At 40.7% G+C, this 18,277-nt stretch overlaps 2 protein-coding genes and 1 pseudogene across 4 annotated transcripts in view; all 3 read left to right on the top strand.

Moving 5' to 3' along the window:
• Positions 1-1,816: 1,816 nt before the first annotated feature.
• On the top strand, positions 1,817-4,495 carry LOC100072691 (ribonuclease 4-like; annotated as a pseudogene).
• A 6,006-nt stretch (positions 4,496-10,501) lies between these two features.
• Positions 10,502-12,788, top strand: EDDM3B (epididymal protein 3B). Of its 2 annotated transcripts, none has more exons than XM_003363535.5 (2): positions 10,502-10,658; positions 11,976-12,788. In XM_003363535.5, exon 2 carries the CDS (start codon positions 11,994-11,996, stop codon positions 12,429-12,431), a length of 438 nt encoding a protein of 145 aa, XP_003363583.2. In that variant the 5' UTR covers positions 10,502-10,658; positions 11,976-11,993; the 3' UTR covers positions 12,432-12,788. The 2 variants fall into 2 exon arrangements, with proteins under 2 accessions (XP_003363583.2, XP_070095893.1); XM_070239792.1 differs by having other exon boundaries at positions 10,504-10,680.
• Positions 12,789-15,531: 2,743 nt separating this feature from the next.
• The window catches only part of RNASE1 (ribonuclease A family member 1, pancreatic), a 43,280-nt gene continuing 40,534 nt past the window's right edge, over positions 15,532-18,277 (top strand). The window contains exon 1 of one of the 2 annotated variants that reach the window (XM_023638080.2): positions 15,532-15,597. The gene's annotated coding sequence lies outside the window, so the exon portion shown is untranslated. The remainder of the gene's footprint in view (positions 15,598-18,277) is intronic. The other variant, XM_070264825.1, reaches the window with a different exon arrangement.

The following is an 18,277-nucleotide window of genomic DNA, read 5'->3' as shown; positions in this document are numbered from 1 at the left end:
CCAACAGTTTCCTTAGACTTTCACTCTCTGTCTCTCCCTCTCACACACACACATGCACATGCATGTAATCCTACGTGAATACCAAAATCCATTCAGGGTGGCCACCTCATATCTTAAGCAAGAGGTAATTTTGATGTTGCTTTGAATGGAATGCTCCCAGGATATTCTCATGGTTATTTTATATAAAGATCAAAAAATTTGATTATATTATTTTCTCTAATCTTTTACTTTATCAACTGATGTCTGGCAACTGTGAGATCTTAGGGAAGTCATAGAAATATTCCAAGCTTATCCCTCATTCTTCTTCAACTGGGTTTATTTTCAAGTAAACATAAACTTAGGTTAACAGACACCCTCTTTGTAAAATATACTAATCAATCCACAGGTTCAGTGGTTAACTTCTTGTTACCTAATTCACATCAACAGATGCCTGGATATTTTATGTAGAAAGTAGTTAAAAATTACAGTTATAAATCACTAGTTTTGCCATCTTGTGAATACATGACTGTAGTGGTCACAGTATTCCCGAAAGTGGCCTCTCCTGCTGCCTTGATTGCCCCGAAGTGGGCCAAAAGCCCTGGTTCCTCAATATCTGGGTTATAGACCAGTGTCCAGGTGCCACCTGGGAGAGCCCAGCCTCACTGAAAGTATTCCAATTTCTGGAGGAAGGGAAGGAGGAGTAGCTTACTGGTGCACACTAGGACGTGAATCTGTCTGCCTTGAGTTAATCTATTTCAAAATTGAAAACACTGTCATTTCCTAAGAAGGTGAGGAGAAGAGTTTTCCAAACCTCTCTTCTTAGAAAATTTGCCTTATCATAAAATCTCAAAAGCCCTTAGGAAGTGAGAAAGTATCAGTTTTTGGTATAATATTTGAACCCTTTTCTCAGGTTCTCCAACCATATCTCCCTGATATGAGGCAAAGTGACTTCCATACAGATCATTGTCCCATTCAAAGTCTTGATGGGGAAGGTCAAAGCCTGGACCGTTATTATATTGATCTCGCCATAGCTGTGAAAACTCACATCTTCTCCAAACATCTGCTTTAGAGCATTATCATTGCACACCCTGCTCTAGCGTTAGGGCAAATGACTACTTCCTAAGAAATCACATAGCCGTGGAGTAGGAGTGCATCCCGACCTGCTGATGGAGCTAGCAGCTGGGTAGCCAATCCAGTACTTTTTGCTCTGCATCTCTTGTTCTCTCACAACCAAAAGCTGTTTATAATGAAACGTCAAGTCACAGACAAGTCATTTTATCTCAAGCGCTTGAGGAATCCAAGTGCTGGTCAGCTGTGCTTTGTTGACTTTGCGAGGAAAAGAGAAGAAAAACCCTAAACTGTCAAGTCCTTTGAAGAGTGGCAAAATGGAATGAAGAACATTCCACGCAATTTGGAGAGAAAAAATTTCTCTAGGGACACAGGATAAATCCTAGTAGCTGAGATATTTCAGCTTAAAAACAGCCTTCTAACTTTTTGGGAATACGGATACTCTACAAAATAAACGGGGGATCAATAATATATGCAATTCAATGTAGCCATTCATTATTTTATCAGATTGAGGGGAGCAAAGGAAACCAAGAAAAGTAAAGTTGTAAAAATAATTGCCAACGTTTACTGGGTTCAGCATTGTGATTAGCACTTTACATTGATTTTTTCATTTATTCTAAGAGGTAGGTATTATTATTATGTTCATTTTACTTATAGGAAATACGCTGAGAGAGGTTAAGTAATTTCCCCACGGTCACACAGCTGGTGTGGCAGAGCTAGGTCTTTGGGGTCATCATATGAAGTTCTTATTGAGAGTGAATGTGGTGCAATGGAGAAAGCCTTCGGGGCAAGAGCTGAACAAAAAGTACGTGTGAGGGTGATTAAGGAATCATTTCATTTTCTGTTGTAGCTGGAGCCTTGAGATGCACCCATTGATGTCCACATTGGACTTTTCTTTTTGCAAATATTTTTCCATGTTTTGTTAAATCAGTTGGTTAGTGTGGCTGAGGTCATGGATGTGCTCTGCGTGAATAGTTTAAGTCTTCACTGTAGCCACTTATCTTACTAAACCACATTCTTGGGCACAAGGAAACAGGATGAGAAAAAGTAGATAGAACTGTGCAAGATGAGAGGCACAAGATTAGATTTGGGAAAAACAACCCAGAGTACATCGTTGCAATGAAGCTGTCACCTAAGTGCTAAGTGTACCTTCACAAGGTGCATCCATTGGTCTTGGCTGAGGAGTGAATCAAGCATCATTTCTCCCTGGCACCCTTCTTCCCATAACCCCTACACTTCCCTCTCTTCCTAACTTCGTATCTTGTATCTACAGCTGCAGTCACAGGAATGTGCCATAGAGCTTTGTATCTTTCTGTGTGCAGGCAAAAGGTGGCTATGAATGTAGGAGGCAGCATTTAAAAGAATCAATTTATTTTTGATACTGGTCCTTGTCACCAACCAAGCTTTAGTTGGAACAAATGGGCTGTCCCTCATCACCCATTTCTCTCAGAGAGTGTTATGAAAGCATCTTTGAAAACAAGGACAGTAGTACTCGTATACATCAAACCAGGAGTTCAGCTGGGGCCAGCCCTTGGACTGCACATGTAGATATGGGCCTGTCCAACTCTCAAAAAATTGTGCTTGCTACTTTGGGTTGCTCACTTGCTGTTGAATCAGGGATGATTTTTCTTTGCTCTAATGAGTCAACCCTCCCTCACCGCAAGAGTCAAGTGGGTTCACAGTCCATGAGTTCATGTCAATCCCAGGAGTGACGGCCAGATGGCAGCCTCTGGCTAGTTAGTGTTGATGAATGACCCCACCTCCACTCCCACTCTCTTCCACCCCTGATTAAACTCTGATGCTAGAGAAGCAACTCTGAGCATAGACTAATACCCTGGATATTTGGGGAGAGGGATGAGAGAGGCAGCAGAGGATGTGGAAAGGGCACAGATTTTATCAGATAGTTCTGGATTCCTACATGGCAGTGCTTTCTTTGTTGTTGCTCTGGAAGTTTTTGTTTGTTTTTTAACTCTGTTAAATGTACGGTTTTCTTCTACTGCCAAGTAGTACCAATACAATGATCCTGAAACTAGAGAAGACAGACAACTACCAACAGCCATTGGCAAGACAGGCAGAGCATCAAGGATAGATGCATGACTATGGAATATATCACCAGGGCCTAGGTTTTTAGGTTGTGCATAGAAACAGCAAGGAAAAAAGACATAATCCAAGTCTTCTATTGTGGAGATTGTGCTGTTTAGATTTATCTTTTACATGTTTCTTAGCTTTTCTTATCATTCAATTCCACAACACTTTCACTCTCTATACCCAATTCATTTCCTTTGTTCATTAGCCAGCTTATTTCATTTATTGGCTCATTAAACCAATATTTACTTTCTTCAGAGCACTGTTGTGTAACCTCTGTTTTTGTTTTTTATAGGATTAACAATATTCCCAAAAGATTTGATTTTAATACCGTTAGAAGAATAGCCACATGAGAGGAAAGGTTAAACCTGACTGTTACTCTATCCTTTTTGTGCCACCTTCCTTAATTCCCAGATGTAAGGAGTTAAAGTCAGCTCCTAAACTTTCTTTGACATATCCTCAGTCTATCCAAACTCTTGGGAATCTGAGTCTCAAGAGAAGCAAACATTCTCCAGAGATCACATAACTTGAGAATTATCTCAAGAAACAGACAGCTCCAGTTTCATTTAAAGATCTTCTCTCTTTTCAAACCCTGACCATATAGGCCATATACACCTGGACAGTCACCTGCCCTGGGTCATTGGCTACAGCAACTTCTCTAGAAAAGAGAAAGGCTCTTGCTTTCAGAGAAGACCATGTTTGCAAACTATTCACTCTTGGGAAAGCAAGAGTGGGAAAAGCTGTGAGCAGAGAAGAGTGAAGAGATGGTACATAGAAGAAGGAGGAAAGAAGAGACTTCAGAGCTGAGGAAATGTCAGCTTGCCATTCTCAACACCTCTCTCCACTGCCCAATTCTTACCTTCCTTTCTCCTGCCCCTTGGTTTCTCCCTAGATACCTCTGAGGTATCAGTGGCTCTCCAGAGGACCCTGTCATTGCTTCTGCTCTTGCTGCTGACCATGCTGGGTCTGTTGCTGGTACAACCCTCCTATGGCCAGGATCACATGTACCAACGATTCCTGTGGCAACACATAGACCCTGAGGTGACAGGTGGCAGTGATGGCTACTGCAACTTGATGATGCAAAGATGGAAGAGGACTCATATCAGTGCAAGGGCTGCAACGCCTTCATCCGTGAAGACTTCTGGGACATTCGTAGTATCTGCAGCACTCCCGGCATCCAGTGCAAGAACGGAGGATGAACTGCCATGAGGGTGTAGTGAAGGTCCCAGCCTGCAGGGAGACAGGAAGCTCCAGGGCCCCCGACTGCAGATATCAGGTCTTGGCCAGCGCTAGGCGTGTTGTCATTGCCTGTGAGGGAAACCCGGAGGTGCTTGTGCACTTTGATAGACAGACGCCACTCTAGAGGGGTTATGGCCCAGCGGTTAGCCTTTAAGTTACTCCTCGAATAGCAATGAGTAATGCATTTGAGCTGTCCAGGCTCCGTCTCCTCTGTTTATTTCTTATTCTTTTTCTCTATATACCCATTCTGTTAAATAATATCAAAGAGAAATGGGGACATAAACCTATAATAAGTCTGGACTTTTCTGTAACAACCTTCCTTTTATCATACTGGTCAACTTAGCTCTCTCAGGTCCTTTCTTTTGGAGTTTAGTCATTATCTGTATTTATGTAGTATTTCAAGCATTTCAAAGTGATTTCATCTAAATTATCTCATTTTAATGCCACAGCACCCTGTAATTCTGCTGCTGATGTTGTCATATAGAGAAGCCTGAAGTTAAGGGATCTGCTGGAGACCATGAAGTGATGGAAATACTGCGACAAAAATCCTGTTTAACCGACTACTAATCCAGGTTTTTTTCTATTTCATGACAAGGTATGTTTTGAAAGTATCTTTTTTTTAAATTGTTATTCTCAAAATTCAGCTCTTGGGGGAAGCATTATAAATTTGGAAATATCTATTGGCTAAATGAGAGCTCTATCTATATAATTTGGCAACTTCGTTTTGTTTGGATCTAATAAGATCAAGAAATGATACAAGGAATTTTCTTTTTCTCTTCCTAAACTGTTGAATCACCCTAGTAAGTCAGAGGATTAAAAATGTACTAGGTCATTAAGAATCATTCAGTCTCCCTTTCATGTTTTCCCTGTAACAAAGGACTTAAACTGCATGTATCTGAGAAGACTGTGCTGAGGTTCTTGCGTGGGGGATTATTTCTTTTTCTCCTATTCTTTTTTTTTCCTTACTATCCCCTTTTAATTCCTCTCTAGTTTATAAACATGCACACTCCTCAATATCCTCATAAACTCTGGTCCGAGACTAACACCCGTTGGATCAATGGCCACAACACAGAAAACTTAGTTTCATTTACTCCAGAGGGAATGATTCCTCTCAAAGTTAATGCTTACACCCTCCTTTTCCCCTTGAATATATAGAAACAAATTGGGGAACAGAGATGTATGAAGACCCTAGCTGATAAAGAAGGAAAGCATGTGTGTGGAAGGACTAAACTGAAACATTTAAATTACAGCAGATATCTATTGTATTTAAAGTGTATAACTTGATTTGGTATACATATACATTGTAAAATAATCACGACAATCAAGCTAATTAACATATCTATCACCTCCCATGGTTACCCTTTTGAGTGTGTGGTGAGAACACTTAGGATTTACCCCATTAGCAAATTTCAATTATATAAGATTGTATTGCTACCTATTAAAAAACAACAATGTTCAATAGAGTAAATTTTTAAGATCTTATTGGCCTCTTCAATGGTTCATGTATCGGGCAGCATCCAATCTTGCAGATAAAAAGGAGCTTCAAGAAGATGTACAAAATGAAAGACTTTTACAGGTGGAAAGGATTCATGAAGTGTAGAATAAAGCCAATAAGATCTTTAAAACTTACTCAGTTGAATTTTGGTTTTTAACATCCTTCATTCCTACCATAATACAGACAGCATAACTGGAACTTGCTCTCGGGTCTTCCATGATGTGTTTGATTGCCTGGTGGTATTTTGATGATACATGATCATTCTGGGCATTCTCTCAACACCTAACTTCCAGAGAAAGTCTATGGTCATGTCCTTTCCTTAACTTCTTCCCAAGTGTTGGACCTCACTGAGAGAAAGAGAGTGAGAGTAAGAAAGAGAGACCATTAGAACTAAACTTAGGAGTCAGAGAATTATGAGGGTACAAGAGTCTGTCTGCCTGATTGTGACTTTACTGGGACTTCGGAAATTCATCCAAAGCCTAATAAAAATAACTAATGCATTGTCTGTTTTTTTTCTTTGAAATACTTGTGTTCTTTTTCTCTCTGGTTAAAATAGTTAAGGCAGATTTGAATTATAACATTATCAACAATAAAAGATAACATTTCTCACAACCGTCCAGGCAATCAAAATGGGTTAGTTAGGGAAAGGCTAAGTTGTGAAAATACTACCGTAGTTTAAGAACGAAGAATTTTACTTCCTTCTCATGTAAGAATTCCTAGGTAAGTGGTGCAAATTACTCAGGAATCCTATTTCTTCCATTGTGTTCCTCTGCCAGCCCCTAGAGAGAGGTGATAAGCTTTGTGGTGTCATGCACCCCTTTGGCATTCTGGTGAAGCCAAAGGATAATTGAGACTAATAACAACAATTGAAAACAAGAGAGCAATAGTAATTGTTCTCAGAACAATACTATTAAATGCACAAAATAAAATGCATTGGATTATAAAGGAAATCAAATGAAACATTTAAAGTTTGTGATATAGTAACACATATGTTTAGTAATGCACTAAATAATAAGATCTAACTGTGAGCCTACTTACTACTGTAGTTTTGAAGTAGTGAACGATATAAAATATTTTGAGATATTTGCAACAACTATAAACTGATATGAAAGTATCTGTGGTTTTTATTGCTTTCTACATTCATAAGTGAAGGAATTGCTAAATTTATGCTGCAGGTTAATGAAAATAAAAATGTAATTTTTTTCCCTGTACCAGTTCGTGGACCCTATCAATTCCATCCATGGGGTCCTTGGAAGCCCAGGGATCCCAGGTTAAGTCACCTTGAGACATTATTACCATCTGTGTGAGGAAATCTGTTACTTATTATGGTTTTGAGAAACAGTTGTTCCAAAAAATTGAAGAACAGAATAGGGTTAACAAAAGTAAATATCAAGGAATTAATAGAAAGGAGTTTAAGTCAAGGAAAATGTTTAAAGAAAGAATATGATTAGGAAATGCTTTTAAATTTGTATTCAAAGGATAACTCCTTAGGAGCTCAAATCAGAAGCCACAACCCAAGCAGCTTCTGTTACAAAAGCTGGTAGATAGAGTTATAGGAAGCAGACCCAATAAGCAGCTTCCAGAAACAGTGGTTAACTTACCTCCCTGGTCTGCTCAGGTAGTTGCTCATTCTGCAGATGTAAAGAGATAGTGTTCCCACAGTTTAGTTTAGGTTGCTTCCTATTTGACTTCATATTAGAGAGGTCTTATAAGTTTTGGCTTAGTTCATGGTAGAGTTCATGGTTGTATGCTATGGGTTCATAATAATTTTTTTTCCAAATTGAGAGTAGAATATCACACATTTGAGAAACACTGGATTACCTAGTTGACACTGGAAATAACTGGGCTAGAACAACCTTGTGATAATATTATCAACAGTTGATGTCAGCATAACACTTTATCATTTAAAAAACTACTTTCACATGCATTGTTTCAAATAATTCTCAAAAATACTCCCTGATAGTCTATGCTAAAATAGGATGCCTTGAAAACTATGGACCTCTTTCTTAGCTTGCCCTTTCACACATTAGCCCTGGTAGCTTCTCTCTCCTGCCTCTCTCTACATTCATTGAGTCACTATTTGATTTAAGTCTTGTAGATAGCACAAACTTGTTAGGAAGGGTTCTGGATGTATGTATGGGCACATGATGGCCCCACCTTACTTTTTCTCAGAGTCATCTCTCAAATCCTCCAAACCCAAGTGCCCAGAATTCCTTCCCTTTTAGTCTCCCTCTTCGCCCAAAAAACTAGAGAGTAGTTGGATTTACAGAGTGTACTCTGAGACAACTCCCACCCAGTCTGTCAGTACATGATTACCTATTATTCAAGGAGTGTTTGACATGAGCTGGGGTTTAAAGTGTACCAGAGTTTCTGTAAATACCAACATGTCCCTTAAAATGCCAATGTGGGGCAGGAAAACTCTTCTTCTACCCTTCTAGGTTCTTCTGGTTGGCCTAATAATTAAATTGACAGAAGACAGATTAATATGAGAAATACAAATTTAATTTTGTATGTACGGGGAGCCCACGAGAGGTTCTCCAACAGTCAAGTAATTGAGGCTTATATGCCAATCTGAGCTAAGGAGAAGGGGATAGGGGTTTGGGGCTTCAAAAGGAAGGAAGACAATTCACGGGAAGATGGGAAGAGCAAATGTTTGGTAAACAAATGTTTACCATGCCTTGCAGAAACAATAGGATACAGAGAGGACTTTGAACAAACAGGCCCAGGTGGACTCCCTCCAGTTTATCACACCTAGTCCGTACTCTTTGTAGTTATCTCTGGTGATACTTCTCTTCCTGGACCAGCTCGTCTATCTAAATTCTTTGAGTCAGTTAAGGGAGAGTAAAACGGTCTTCATGAGTCTTTGGGCCTTGATTAACTTGAAGTCAACATAATCCACATGCCAAAGTGGCATATTTTGGGGAGGCTCATTCTGAATTCCTTCACCAACATGTCCCTATCTAATCCAGATGACATATTTCCAATCCAAAGAGAAGACCAAGAGATTATAAAATGGGATGGCATTGTTACTGTAGGGGAGTAGAATTTGCCACCTCAAGATGTGTTTCTTTGGCATGAGGATTATTTTGGGCTGGTTACTTTGAAGAAACAGCAGACAGAGGAGAAGCTCTGAAAATCAAGTAGAAGTAATTCTTTATAAGATATATTTACATTTGTAAGGAAAATCTCCATTTGTAAAGATGTCTCCCTCTCTGTACTAGAAAGAGGGGTTGACCTTATCTCTATAAACTCTTGCCAGTGCAAAAGGCAAGGACTTAAACCTACATAATAACCTTACTCTTGTTTACTGTGCTTTTCCTGGTAATCTCCCACAACTGACTCCCCCCACCTCCAACATACTCCTTTGTCTTTAGCTGAAGATGGTATTTAAGCTGGCAACTTCAGCCATTCTGGCGAGTTGCTCAGTTTTTCTAGCTTTCTCCCATGTAAACATGTCATAAAGCTTTGCTAGATTTTCTCCCATTATTCTGTCTCATGTCAATTTAATTTGTAGACCAGCCAGAAAGACCTAGAGAATAGAGGAGTTGTCTTCCTCCTCTATACTAATCATGCTTTGAAGATAAGTTCTGGATATAAAATGAATATCCTGACTATAGGGCAGGAAAAATAATTTTCCCTCTATGCTTCTAGGTTCTTGGCTGAGACCCATCCCGCCCCATAATAAAAAACAGATTAACAAGATTAAAGCAAACAGAAGTTTAATGTCATGTATATGTCCTATACACATGGGATATACCCAGAAAACTCCCCAAAAATGGCACAAGCTACCACCTTAAATACCATCTTCAGCTAAAGACAAAAGAAGCATGGTGGGGGTGGGGAGACCAGTTATGGCAGATGACCAGAAAAAGCACAACAAACAAGCATAAGGTTATTATGCAGATTTAAGTCCTTGCCTTCTCCACTGATAAGAGTTTCTTGTGATTTAAAGTCATCTTCTTCCTGGTACAGAGAGTATACTGAGAGGGAGACACACTTACAGATGGAGATGTCTCTTATAAGCATAAATGTCCCTTACAAAAGGGTAACTTCTACTAGGCTTTCAGAACTTCTGTGTCTGCTGTTTCTCAAAAACAGCCAGCTAGAAGTAATCCTAATGCCAAAGAGGCATATTTTGGGGTGGCATATTCTGCTACTCTTCATGACATTTTGATAACAAGGTGGCCCAGTGAGAAACTCAACCTAGATGGCTTAGCTAGAAACAGCCCTTAAAAAAATATGTTGATAGAAAACACATTCAAGGATCTCAGTTTATCCATAAATTGCACCTTTGACCAGATACTTTTTCACCTCTCAAAGAAGGACCCACAGTTCACAACTCCAGAAGTGATTTTCCCCATTGAAATTCCCATAAAAGATAGCCTAGCTATTCAGGGACTTTCCCCTAGAAGTTTGTCGGGAAGTGAATTTAGGAGCCAGATCTCTGGTTGCCTCCTGTTAACTCCAGATAACTCTTCTCTGGGGTTACCTCTCCTCAGAGCCTTGCAACTCGCGTTTGTGCCCAGAAGTCAGTCTTTGATGTTTAGCACCTTTGCTCCAGGCTATTCTCAGTGTGAACCCAAGTGTTCTAGATGAGAAGATATGGGAACAGGTTCACACAGTAATATTGTCCCCTCTCCCCACCCAACCACTGCCAATCAGTCGGAGCACTGTACCTCCAACAGCTACTCCTTTCTCCACTGCTGTAGACTTCTTGGTTCTGAGAAAAGGGGAAGGACACAGACTCCCTGCTCTTCAGATTCACATACTGATCCCCACTACAACCAGTGACGTGAGTGTTGGATCTGAATTGAGTGAGTTAGAAGGGTTGTTGCTGAGGATGCTTGGGGGAAAGGCCCAGGAACACCTGAAGGGGCTTGATTGAACCTCTAAATGGTAGAGTTAAGAATGGAATGTGATCCAACTTGTAGGAAGCAAATGCCTGAATTCAACTCAGCATTAATCTCACTGATACAGTCCCTTCTCCCTTGCCACCTCCCAATCCCCTCACCAGGCTTCCTCCTGAATCTTCCCAAGCATAGCACACCGAAGCAGCTTGAATCCTGATCTTCTCATCCTGTTTAAGCCTTGGACCAGGGATAGGGTGCCAGAAATGAGAAAGTGCCTACCCCTTGAGCTGTGCCTGATGTAGCATTTGACACCCTCAGAATTGCTGGCACACATGTATCTCACTAGACTCTCACAGGTCTGTGAGGGAGCTATTATTAGCCCCATTTAAGGACACCAGTGCTCAGAGAGTTGAGAATCAGGTTGGAGGTCCGGTAGGGCCAGCTCCACTCCTTATGGTAAATGAGGACAGAGAGCTAGTTTAAAAGGAAGACTTTTTCAAACAAATCCATGCTCTAACTTTTGACCAGAGTAGCTCCTGTGAGGGCAGTTTCAATCTTGGTGCTTGAGCAATATTTCAAAACTGGAGTTCCTTTATGATGACATTCTAAGTGACAAATCAAGATCATTTATAATGATGGTAATTAAGGAAATGGCCTCTGAGAAGGGGTGTGCATAGTCAGAAGTGCTAAGTGTTTCACACAGGCTTTGGGGAAGTGTTATAAGGAAGTCAAGGTCAGATAAGCACCATCTTGCAGAGTCAGTGTAACTGCAGCCTGGGATTTTGGGGAACCAAAGACTTCCCGTTCGGAAAAACTCTCCCAAGTCTTTATTCATCTTCTACATTCCTTTGAAAGGTGACAACTCTTTCCACTCACAAACATGAAACTTCAAGTAGCATTCTCTTTTGGATACATGCTCTTGTGAGAACTGACCTGGACTATAAAACAGAGCTAGCTAGAGGGTGACTGGTTCCTCAGTTTGGGTGGAAGAGAAGGTGGACAGGAGGTGTATGGAATTCTGAAAATAAACTTCATCTGTTTATTACAATTTTGTGTTTGTCTCAGTCAGGTTTTAGAATATTTTCAGTTCTTTTAACTCTTCTTATCTAGTGAGACTTATCATCTTCTAGTCTGGCAACCAAATGGTAAAATTGAGCCCAAGTGCCTACATTGGCAGGGAAAGGAATTTTAAGATGGAACTCAGGTTTTAGGGCCACGTCGAGATAATGCTTTCCTCTCTCTTCCCTGTGGACTCAAAGGTGGCCTTGGTGACTGAGATGGCATCCTCTCTAAAGGTTCTAGGCCCTCTCCTGGCCCTGATGTTCCCTCTATGTGGGCTCCTTGTACACAGCGAGAACCTTTCCTGGAAGGAATTCATGAAACAGCATCATCTGAGCACAAGCTTGGAATTCAGTGAGTACAGATGTAATGACCTCATGAGAAAAAGAGAAGCTCTCAGAGGCAAGAACTATCACATCTTCATCTATACCTTTTGGCACAAAATTGAGCATGCATGCATCAGGAACTGGAGAGATCGCTACAGAAACGTCTACGTGTGGGCCCAGTATCCCTTCAAAATACTCAGGTGCTACCAGAGGAATAACAAACAGAGCTACAAAGAGCACAGGAGCTATAGTCACATTGAATTCCACTGTGGCATGAATGGGTTTGTTGATAGCATAGAGGACATCCGGTTGTTAGAGATTAGCAACTAGAATGTCTACCCACACCCCCAGGTTTCTAGTAGAGTATTCAATGCTTCTGAAGGGTGACTCCTGCCTGCATCAATAGCTCCTGCTACTCCCTACTTTGCATTTATGCACCAATGTTTTCCAACTGCTTAGAATTATGTACCACATGGTTTCTTGATAGCATAACTTTGCCTATGTTGTTTCTCTGCCTGGTGTATCCTTTTGTCCTCACTCCCCTGATTTTTTTTATATTTTTTTAAAAGATTCAGCTCATCTGGCATCTCTTTTTGACTAACTGAGGAATTTTCCTGATATTGACTCTCCTTGTACCTACTTAAACTGAATGATCTTCCCTCCCCTAAATAAATTAAATCATTCCAATGTGTGTGACATTTATATTTGTTATGTGAGCCACGTATGTGCTATGTGATTGGTATAGGTGTTATAGGTGTGTCTGATATAGATTATGCTTGGATGTGATTTGTGCTGTTTGTAGGTTTAAGGTGTGCATTATATGTGTGTGTCTAATGTGTGTAATGTGCTTACGTGTATGATGACAGTGTAACTATTTATGTGGTAAGCTGGGGAAAAGTTGTGACCTAGGCATTGATTGTGGTGACATGCTGAGTTCCACCCAGGTTGAGAGGCGTAGGCAGAGCTGACTGGGTATAAAATATGCAGCATTTTCCTGCTCCACAGTAGATGCTCAGTCAATATTGGTTTTCTTCCTTTCCCATCCTTCGGCTGGTACTTTAATTTTGACTTTGATAAAACAAGCATGACCAGTGCCCATCAATCATCTCCTCTACCTAGCACCAGAAGATGGGGATTTCTAATATAAAAATACAGGGCCAGCCTCATGGCATAGTGGTTAAGTTTGGTGTGCTCTACTTCAGTGGCCTGGGTTCAGGGGTTCAGATCCCAGGCACAGACCTACACCACTAGTCACTCATGCTGTGGCAGCAACCCACATACCAAGTAGAGGAAGATTGGTGGCAGATGTTAGCTCACGGATAATCTTCCCTAGCAAGAAAAAAAAAAAAGAAAGAAAAAAATGCAGGTGCTTTCATCTGTATGGAAGCTATAAATTCCAAGGATTAAAAAGGACTTTCTCTATCAGCCACAGACTGACAGAGGTCCCTACTGCACTTTCATTAAGAATGTCTCTAAGGAGGCTAATGCATTTTGGATAGGTTAAGGCATTACCTTTCCTGAGGGATAACACATTAGTAGAAGATTTCAGCATAATTGAGTTTATCTGATAATAACCATTTTCCTTTGGCAGAGAAATAGGGCGGGGTTAGAGAACTTTAAAATGCAGCTCTCCTCAAGAATTGGGCTTAAGACAAACTTTGTAGGAGGAAAGAGGAAGTAAATTGGAGCAGGAAATCTTGAGGACACAAGTAACCAGAGTCCATGAGACTTCTGTTTGTTATGCGCAAGAGAGAGATACAGAGTAAGAGAAATGGTCACTCCACATAATTTGCCCAGGGCAGGGATGGGGAGGAAGAAATACTAAACATTAAAGTACCTTGTGTTCTTCAGCCTCCTGTACTGTTGAATGACTCCAGCTGTGAAACAATTCGAGAAAAGACCATGGTATCACCATTTTCAATTAAGTGACTGCACACCTTCCTAGAACTCTGGGCCTCAATGAGCAGCCAACAAATCTAGGTTGATCATTATGATCCAGGGGCAGCTCCGTAGCTTTGCAAGTTTTCCATGCACCCGGGAATGAATAGACACCTGGGAGATGATGACCTATACCAACCAAACTCACAAGACATTAGTGTTAAGCCAGTAGTTCTTCATCAACAATCAATTTACATATAGAGAATACCAATATTTTTTCACATTAAATACCACTTCAAAATGTAGTGTAGGACAGGAAAAAAATCTTTTTCTTCTACCCTTCCAGGTTCTAGAGCAGAGAGTGGGAGATGAGACAGCAGGTTTGAAGTTTTCTAACTGAATTTACTCTTCAATTATACCAATTTTGGCATAATTATAATATACTTTGACAATTATAATAGAATGCAATGAGTGCTGGTAGAGTCTGAACAAATTAAGGCTGGACAGTTGTTCTGTGCCTAGAGAGGGGGAGAAGGAAGAGGGAAAGCTTAGAAGACAGGACATCTGAGCACAGCCTTGCAAGATGGATAGGAAACCAAGCTGATTAGGTTAGAAAAGCTATCCCAGGAAAAGGAAATTACACCTGTAAAAGTATGAAGTGTTAAAGTATAATTTTTTCTAAAAGTTAAAAACATGACTATCATGAAAGTTTTAAGAAATAAACCCAAGGGGCTGGCCCCGTGGCCGAGTGGTTAAGTTCGCAAGCTCCGCTGCAGGCAGCCCAGTGTTTCATTGGTTCGAATCCTGGGCGCGGACATGGCACTGCTCTTCAAACCACGCTGAGGCAGCATCCCACATGCCGCAACAAGAAGGACCTACAACGAAGAATATACAACTATGTACTGGGCGGCTTTGGGGAGAAAAAGGAAAAAAAAAGAAATAAACCCATGATACTGAATAAACTCATAAATAAATTCATTTTATTCAACTCATTCAGTAATGAGGAAATCAGTAACGAGTTAAAACAGTTCCAATGTAATTTTGGTTTACAAAAATTTATATTTTCTGCCAGACATAATTCCTTTGCATTACTACAAACAGGAAACATCTGGGTTGTTATCGGTTTTGTATGATTTCATTTCTACCCTGCATGTTGATCAAAGGTATGCTCCTCAGTAGTATCTGTTCATCCCCAGTGGGTCTGTGAGATAACTCCCAGCACTTCAATGAAAGGACATCTAGTAATCTCTTTTGTCTATTTCCAAGTCTTGGACAATTTTTCCCTTCAGGTAATATGGAAAACTTATGACTTGTGCAGGAAAATAAATACAGCTCCTAAGGCTGGTATGGAAAGGAAGAAAGGCATTGTAAGAAATAGTATGCAATTGGACCAAAAAAAAATGGTATCACATGCCCAAATTGGCCAATGGGCTAAGAATTGGGGCCATTTTGAGTGTTAGGCCTTCAGCTCTGCAGAAACAAGAAAACTAAACCTCACAAAGGAACTTAGAACTCATCACTTAGCATCAGCCTCTGACTCACTGTTCTGGCCACTCATTGGTCAGATGCCTGACACAGAAATACCTCAGCAACCATGGAAGAGGGAGTGTTCTAAGAGGTCTGAATATGCCTGATAATTGTTATAATAAGTAACTGTTTAGTTTAAGATACTAATCTTCTGTTATTCCTATGACAATGGATTTGGGCCATTACTTTTGCAGTCAAAAGCATATATAAAAATCTAGGGAAAGGAATAGACTAAATAATAGTTGAGCGTGTGGAGAAGACACAGGTGTGTTTAAATAGAGAGTCCCTAATAGACACACCTCATATGCCATGAACTTGCTTTAGAAGTGTAGGGCTGGCACAAGGGCCAAGCCAACCACCAGGGTCCATTTGCTACACAGGGAGCTTCTGACTGCACTCAGGACATCCTACTCCAGAATATGGCACCTTGACATATTGACTATTTCAAGCTGAAGAAATTTGAGAAATGGCAGGTGCAGGAAGAACTTTCCCACCTTCCCCTGAAGCAGGTCATAAGATCATTGTGTGAGAGGTGCCCTCCCTATCCAGAGGAAAGGTGCATCCTTATCTCCAAAGACGGAGAGATGCTGAGGGGAATCTGAACAGACAGGCCTTGCTAAGTTTCCCCCAGTTTGTTACGCTTAGCTCATACCTTTTGTTCTATGACATCTTTCCACGACTTTCTACTCTTCATCAAACCTAGCATAAAAACGCTCGGATTTAACTGCTTCTTCAGGTCTTCATTTCCTTAGGAAGGCTCGTGTGTCATGTAAAACATATTAAATAAATTTATATGCTTTTCTCTTGTTAATCTATATTTTGTTACAGGGATCCCCAGCTGAGAACTTAGAAGGATAGAAGGAAAAGATACTCTTCTTCTCCTACAGTTCCAAGATTTGAGATGATTTGAAAGAGATAGATAAGAGAAGTAGTTCCCGTTCATGCCCTCCTCCATCTGTCTTGCATCTCATGGTAGCAAGACAGGAATGCACCTGCCTGAATTAAGACAAAGTAGAAATTTCATCTCAGGAGTCAGGCAGAAGCCCAGTCTTGAGAACTTGGGCATTGGGCGAAAATCAGTGTCAGACAAAAAAAAAATGGTTCTCAAGTAGGAATGGGTATCAGAATCACTCTGGAGCTTATTAAACATGGACATGCAAAGACCTCACTCCCCAAGATTCTGATTCAGTTGTCCTGGGATCTTAGCATTTTTAAAAGTTCCACAGGCAATTCTGGTGTGAGGCTGGGATTGGAGACCCCTGCCTAAGAACGTGGGTAATTTGATATTGTTTTCCTCTGGTTGTGGGCTTGGGGTAATTTCAAATTGTGGAACTGCAGAGAGAAGGGGGACTATTCTAATACATCTGGCTGTAGAATAGGATATACCAGTGCTAGGCAAACAGACACTTTTTTTTTTTTTTTTTAAAGATTTTATTATTTCCTTTTTCTCCCCAAAGCCCCCCGGTACATAGTTGTATATTCTTCGTTGTGGGTTCCTCTAGTTGTGGCATGTGGGACGCCGCCTCAGCGTGGTTTGATGAGCAGTGCCATGTCCGCGCCCAGGATTCGAACCAACGAAACACTGGGCCGCCTGCAGCGGAGCTTGCGAACTTAACCACTCGGCCACGGGGCCAGCCCCATTTTTTTCTTTTTTTAAAAAATTAATAGACTTATTTGTTCAGAGCAGTTTTAGCTTTACAGAAAAATTGAGCAGAATTACAGAGAGTTCCCATAATCCTCTTCTCCCTTATCTCCTAACCACACAGCACACAATTTTCCTGTTATTAACATCTTGCATTAGTGTAGTACTTTTGTTATAATTGATGAACCAATATTGAGACATTATTATTAACTAAAGCCCACAATTTACATTAGGATTCACTTTTGTGCCGTACAGTTCTATGGGTTTCAACAAATGCAATATGTCATTGTAGGGGAGAAAAGAGTTTTCCTTGACCCCTGTAGGGTCCCTGACTGGGTCTGAAAATTAAACTGGCAAATATAGATTAACAGGAGAAAAGCATATAAATTTTATTAAATTTTCACAATTACATGGGAGCTTTCACAGGAGAATGAAGACCCAAACAAGTAACCAGAGCAGGAAGCTTTTGTACCTTTTAGAGAAAGAAACAATCAATTTGTGAAGAACTGACAAGACAAACGGGTTTGGTCTATGGGTAATTGATGGTGAAGAAGTAGCAAGATGTGTTTATACGGTCTTCTTGGCCCTAGATTCCCTGACTCTGGTGACAAGGATATCTCCCTTCCTCCTACGGGAAGGGTACCTTTCACATGGGAGATTTATCTCCCGCTTTCAGGGAAGAAGGGCAAGGGGGGGATGTAAGAGTGACCTTCCTGTTTCTGCTGTTTTCTTAAACTCCTTCAGCTTAAGATGTTCAATATGCCAAGGTGCCATGTTTTGAGGTGGCTCATCCTGAACCCCATCACCATGTTTCCGCAATTACAGTATCATACAGGATAGTTTCACCACCCTAAGAATCCCCCACGCTCTGCCTATTCACCCATCTCTCCCACCACCTCCCAACCCCTGGTAACCACTTATCTTTTTACTTTATCCATAGTTTTGCCTTTCCCAGAAAGTCACATAGTTGGTATGAGGGAAGAAGACAATTCCTCTACCCACTCCAGGTCCTTCTGGCTGGCCTAAGAATTAAATTGACATGAGACAGACTAACACAAGATAATCAAACGCAGTTTGATTACAATATGTATACATGGGAGAAACCCAGGAAAACTGGGTAACTTGCCAG

This window comes from Equus caballus, chromosome 1 (genome assembly GCF_041296265.1).
Source record: "Equus caballus isolate H_3958 breed thoroughbred chromosome 1, TB-T2T, whole genome shotgun sequence".
Classification (NCBI taxonomy): domain Eukaryota; kingdom Metazoa; phylum Chordata; class Mammalia; order Perissodactyla; family Equidae; genus Equus; species Equus caballus.
This window is presented reverse-complemented; position numbering and strand designations above follow the sequence as displayed.

Coding starts and splice junctions, on each gene's coding strand:
- EDDM3B (XM_003363535.5), top strand. CDS start 11,994: ATGGCATCCTCTCTAAAGGTTCTAGGCCCTCTCCTGGCCCTGATGTTC.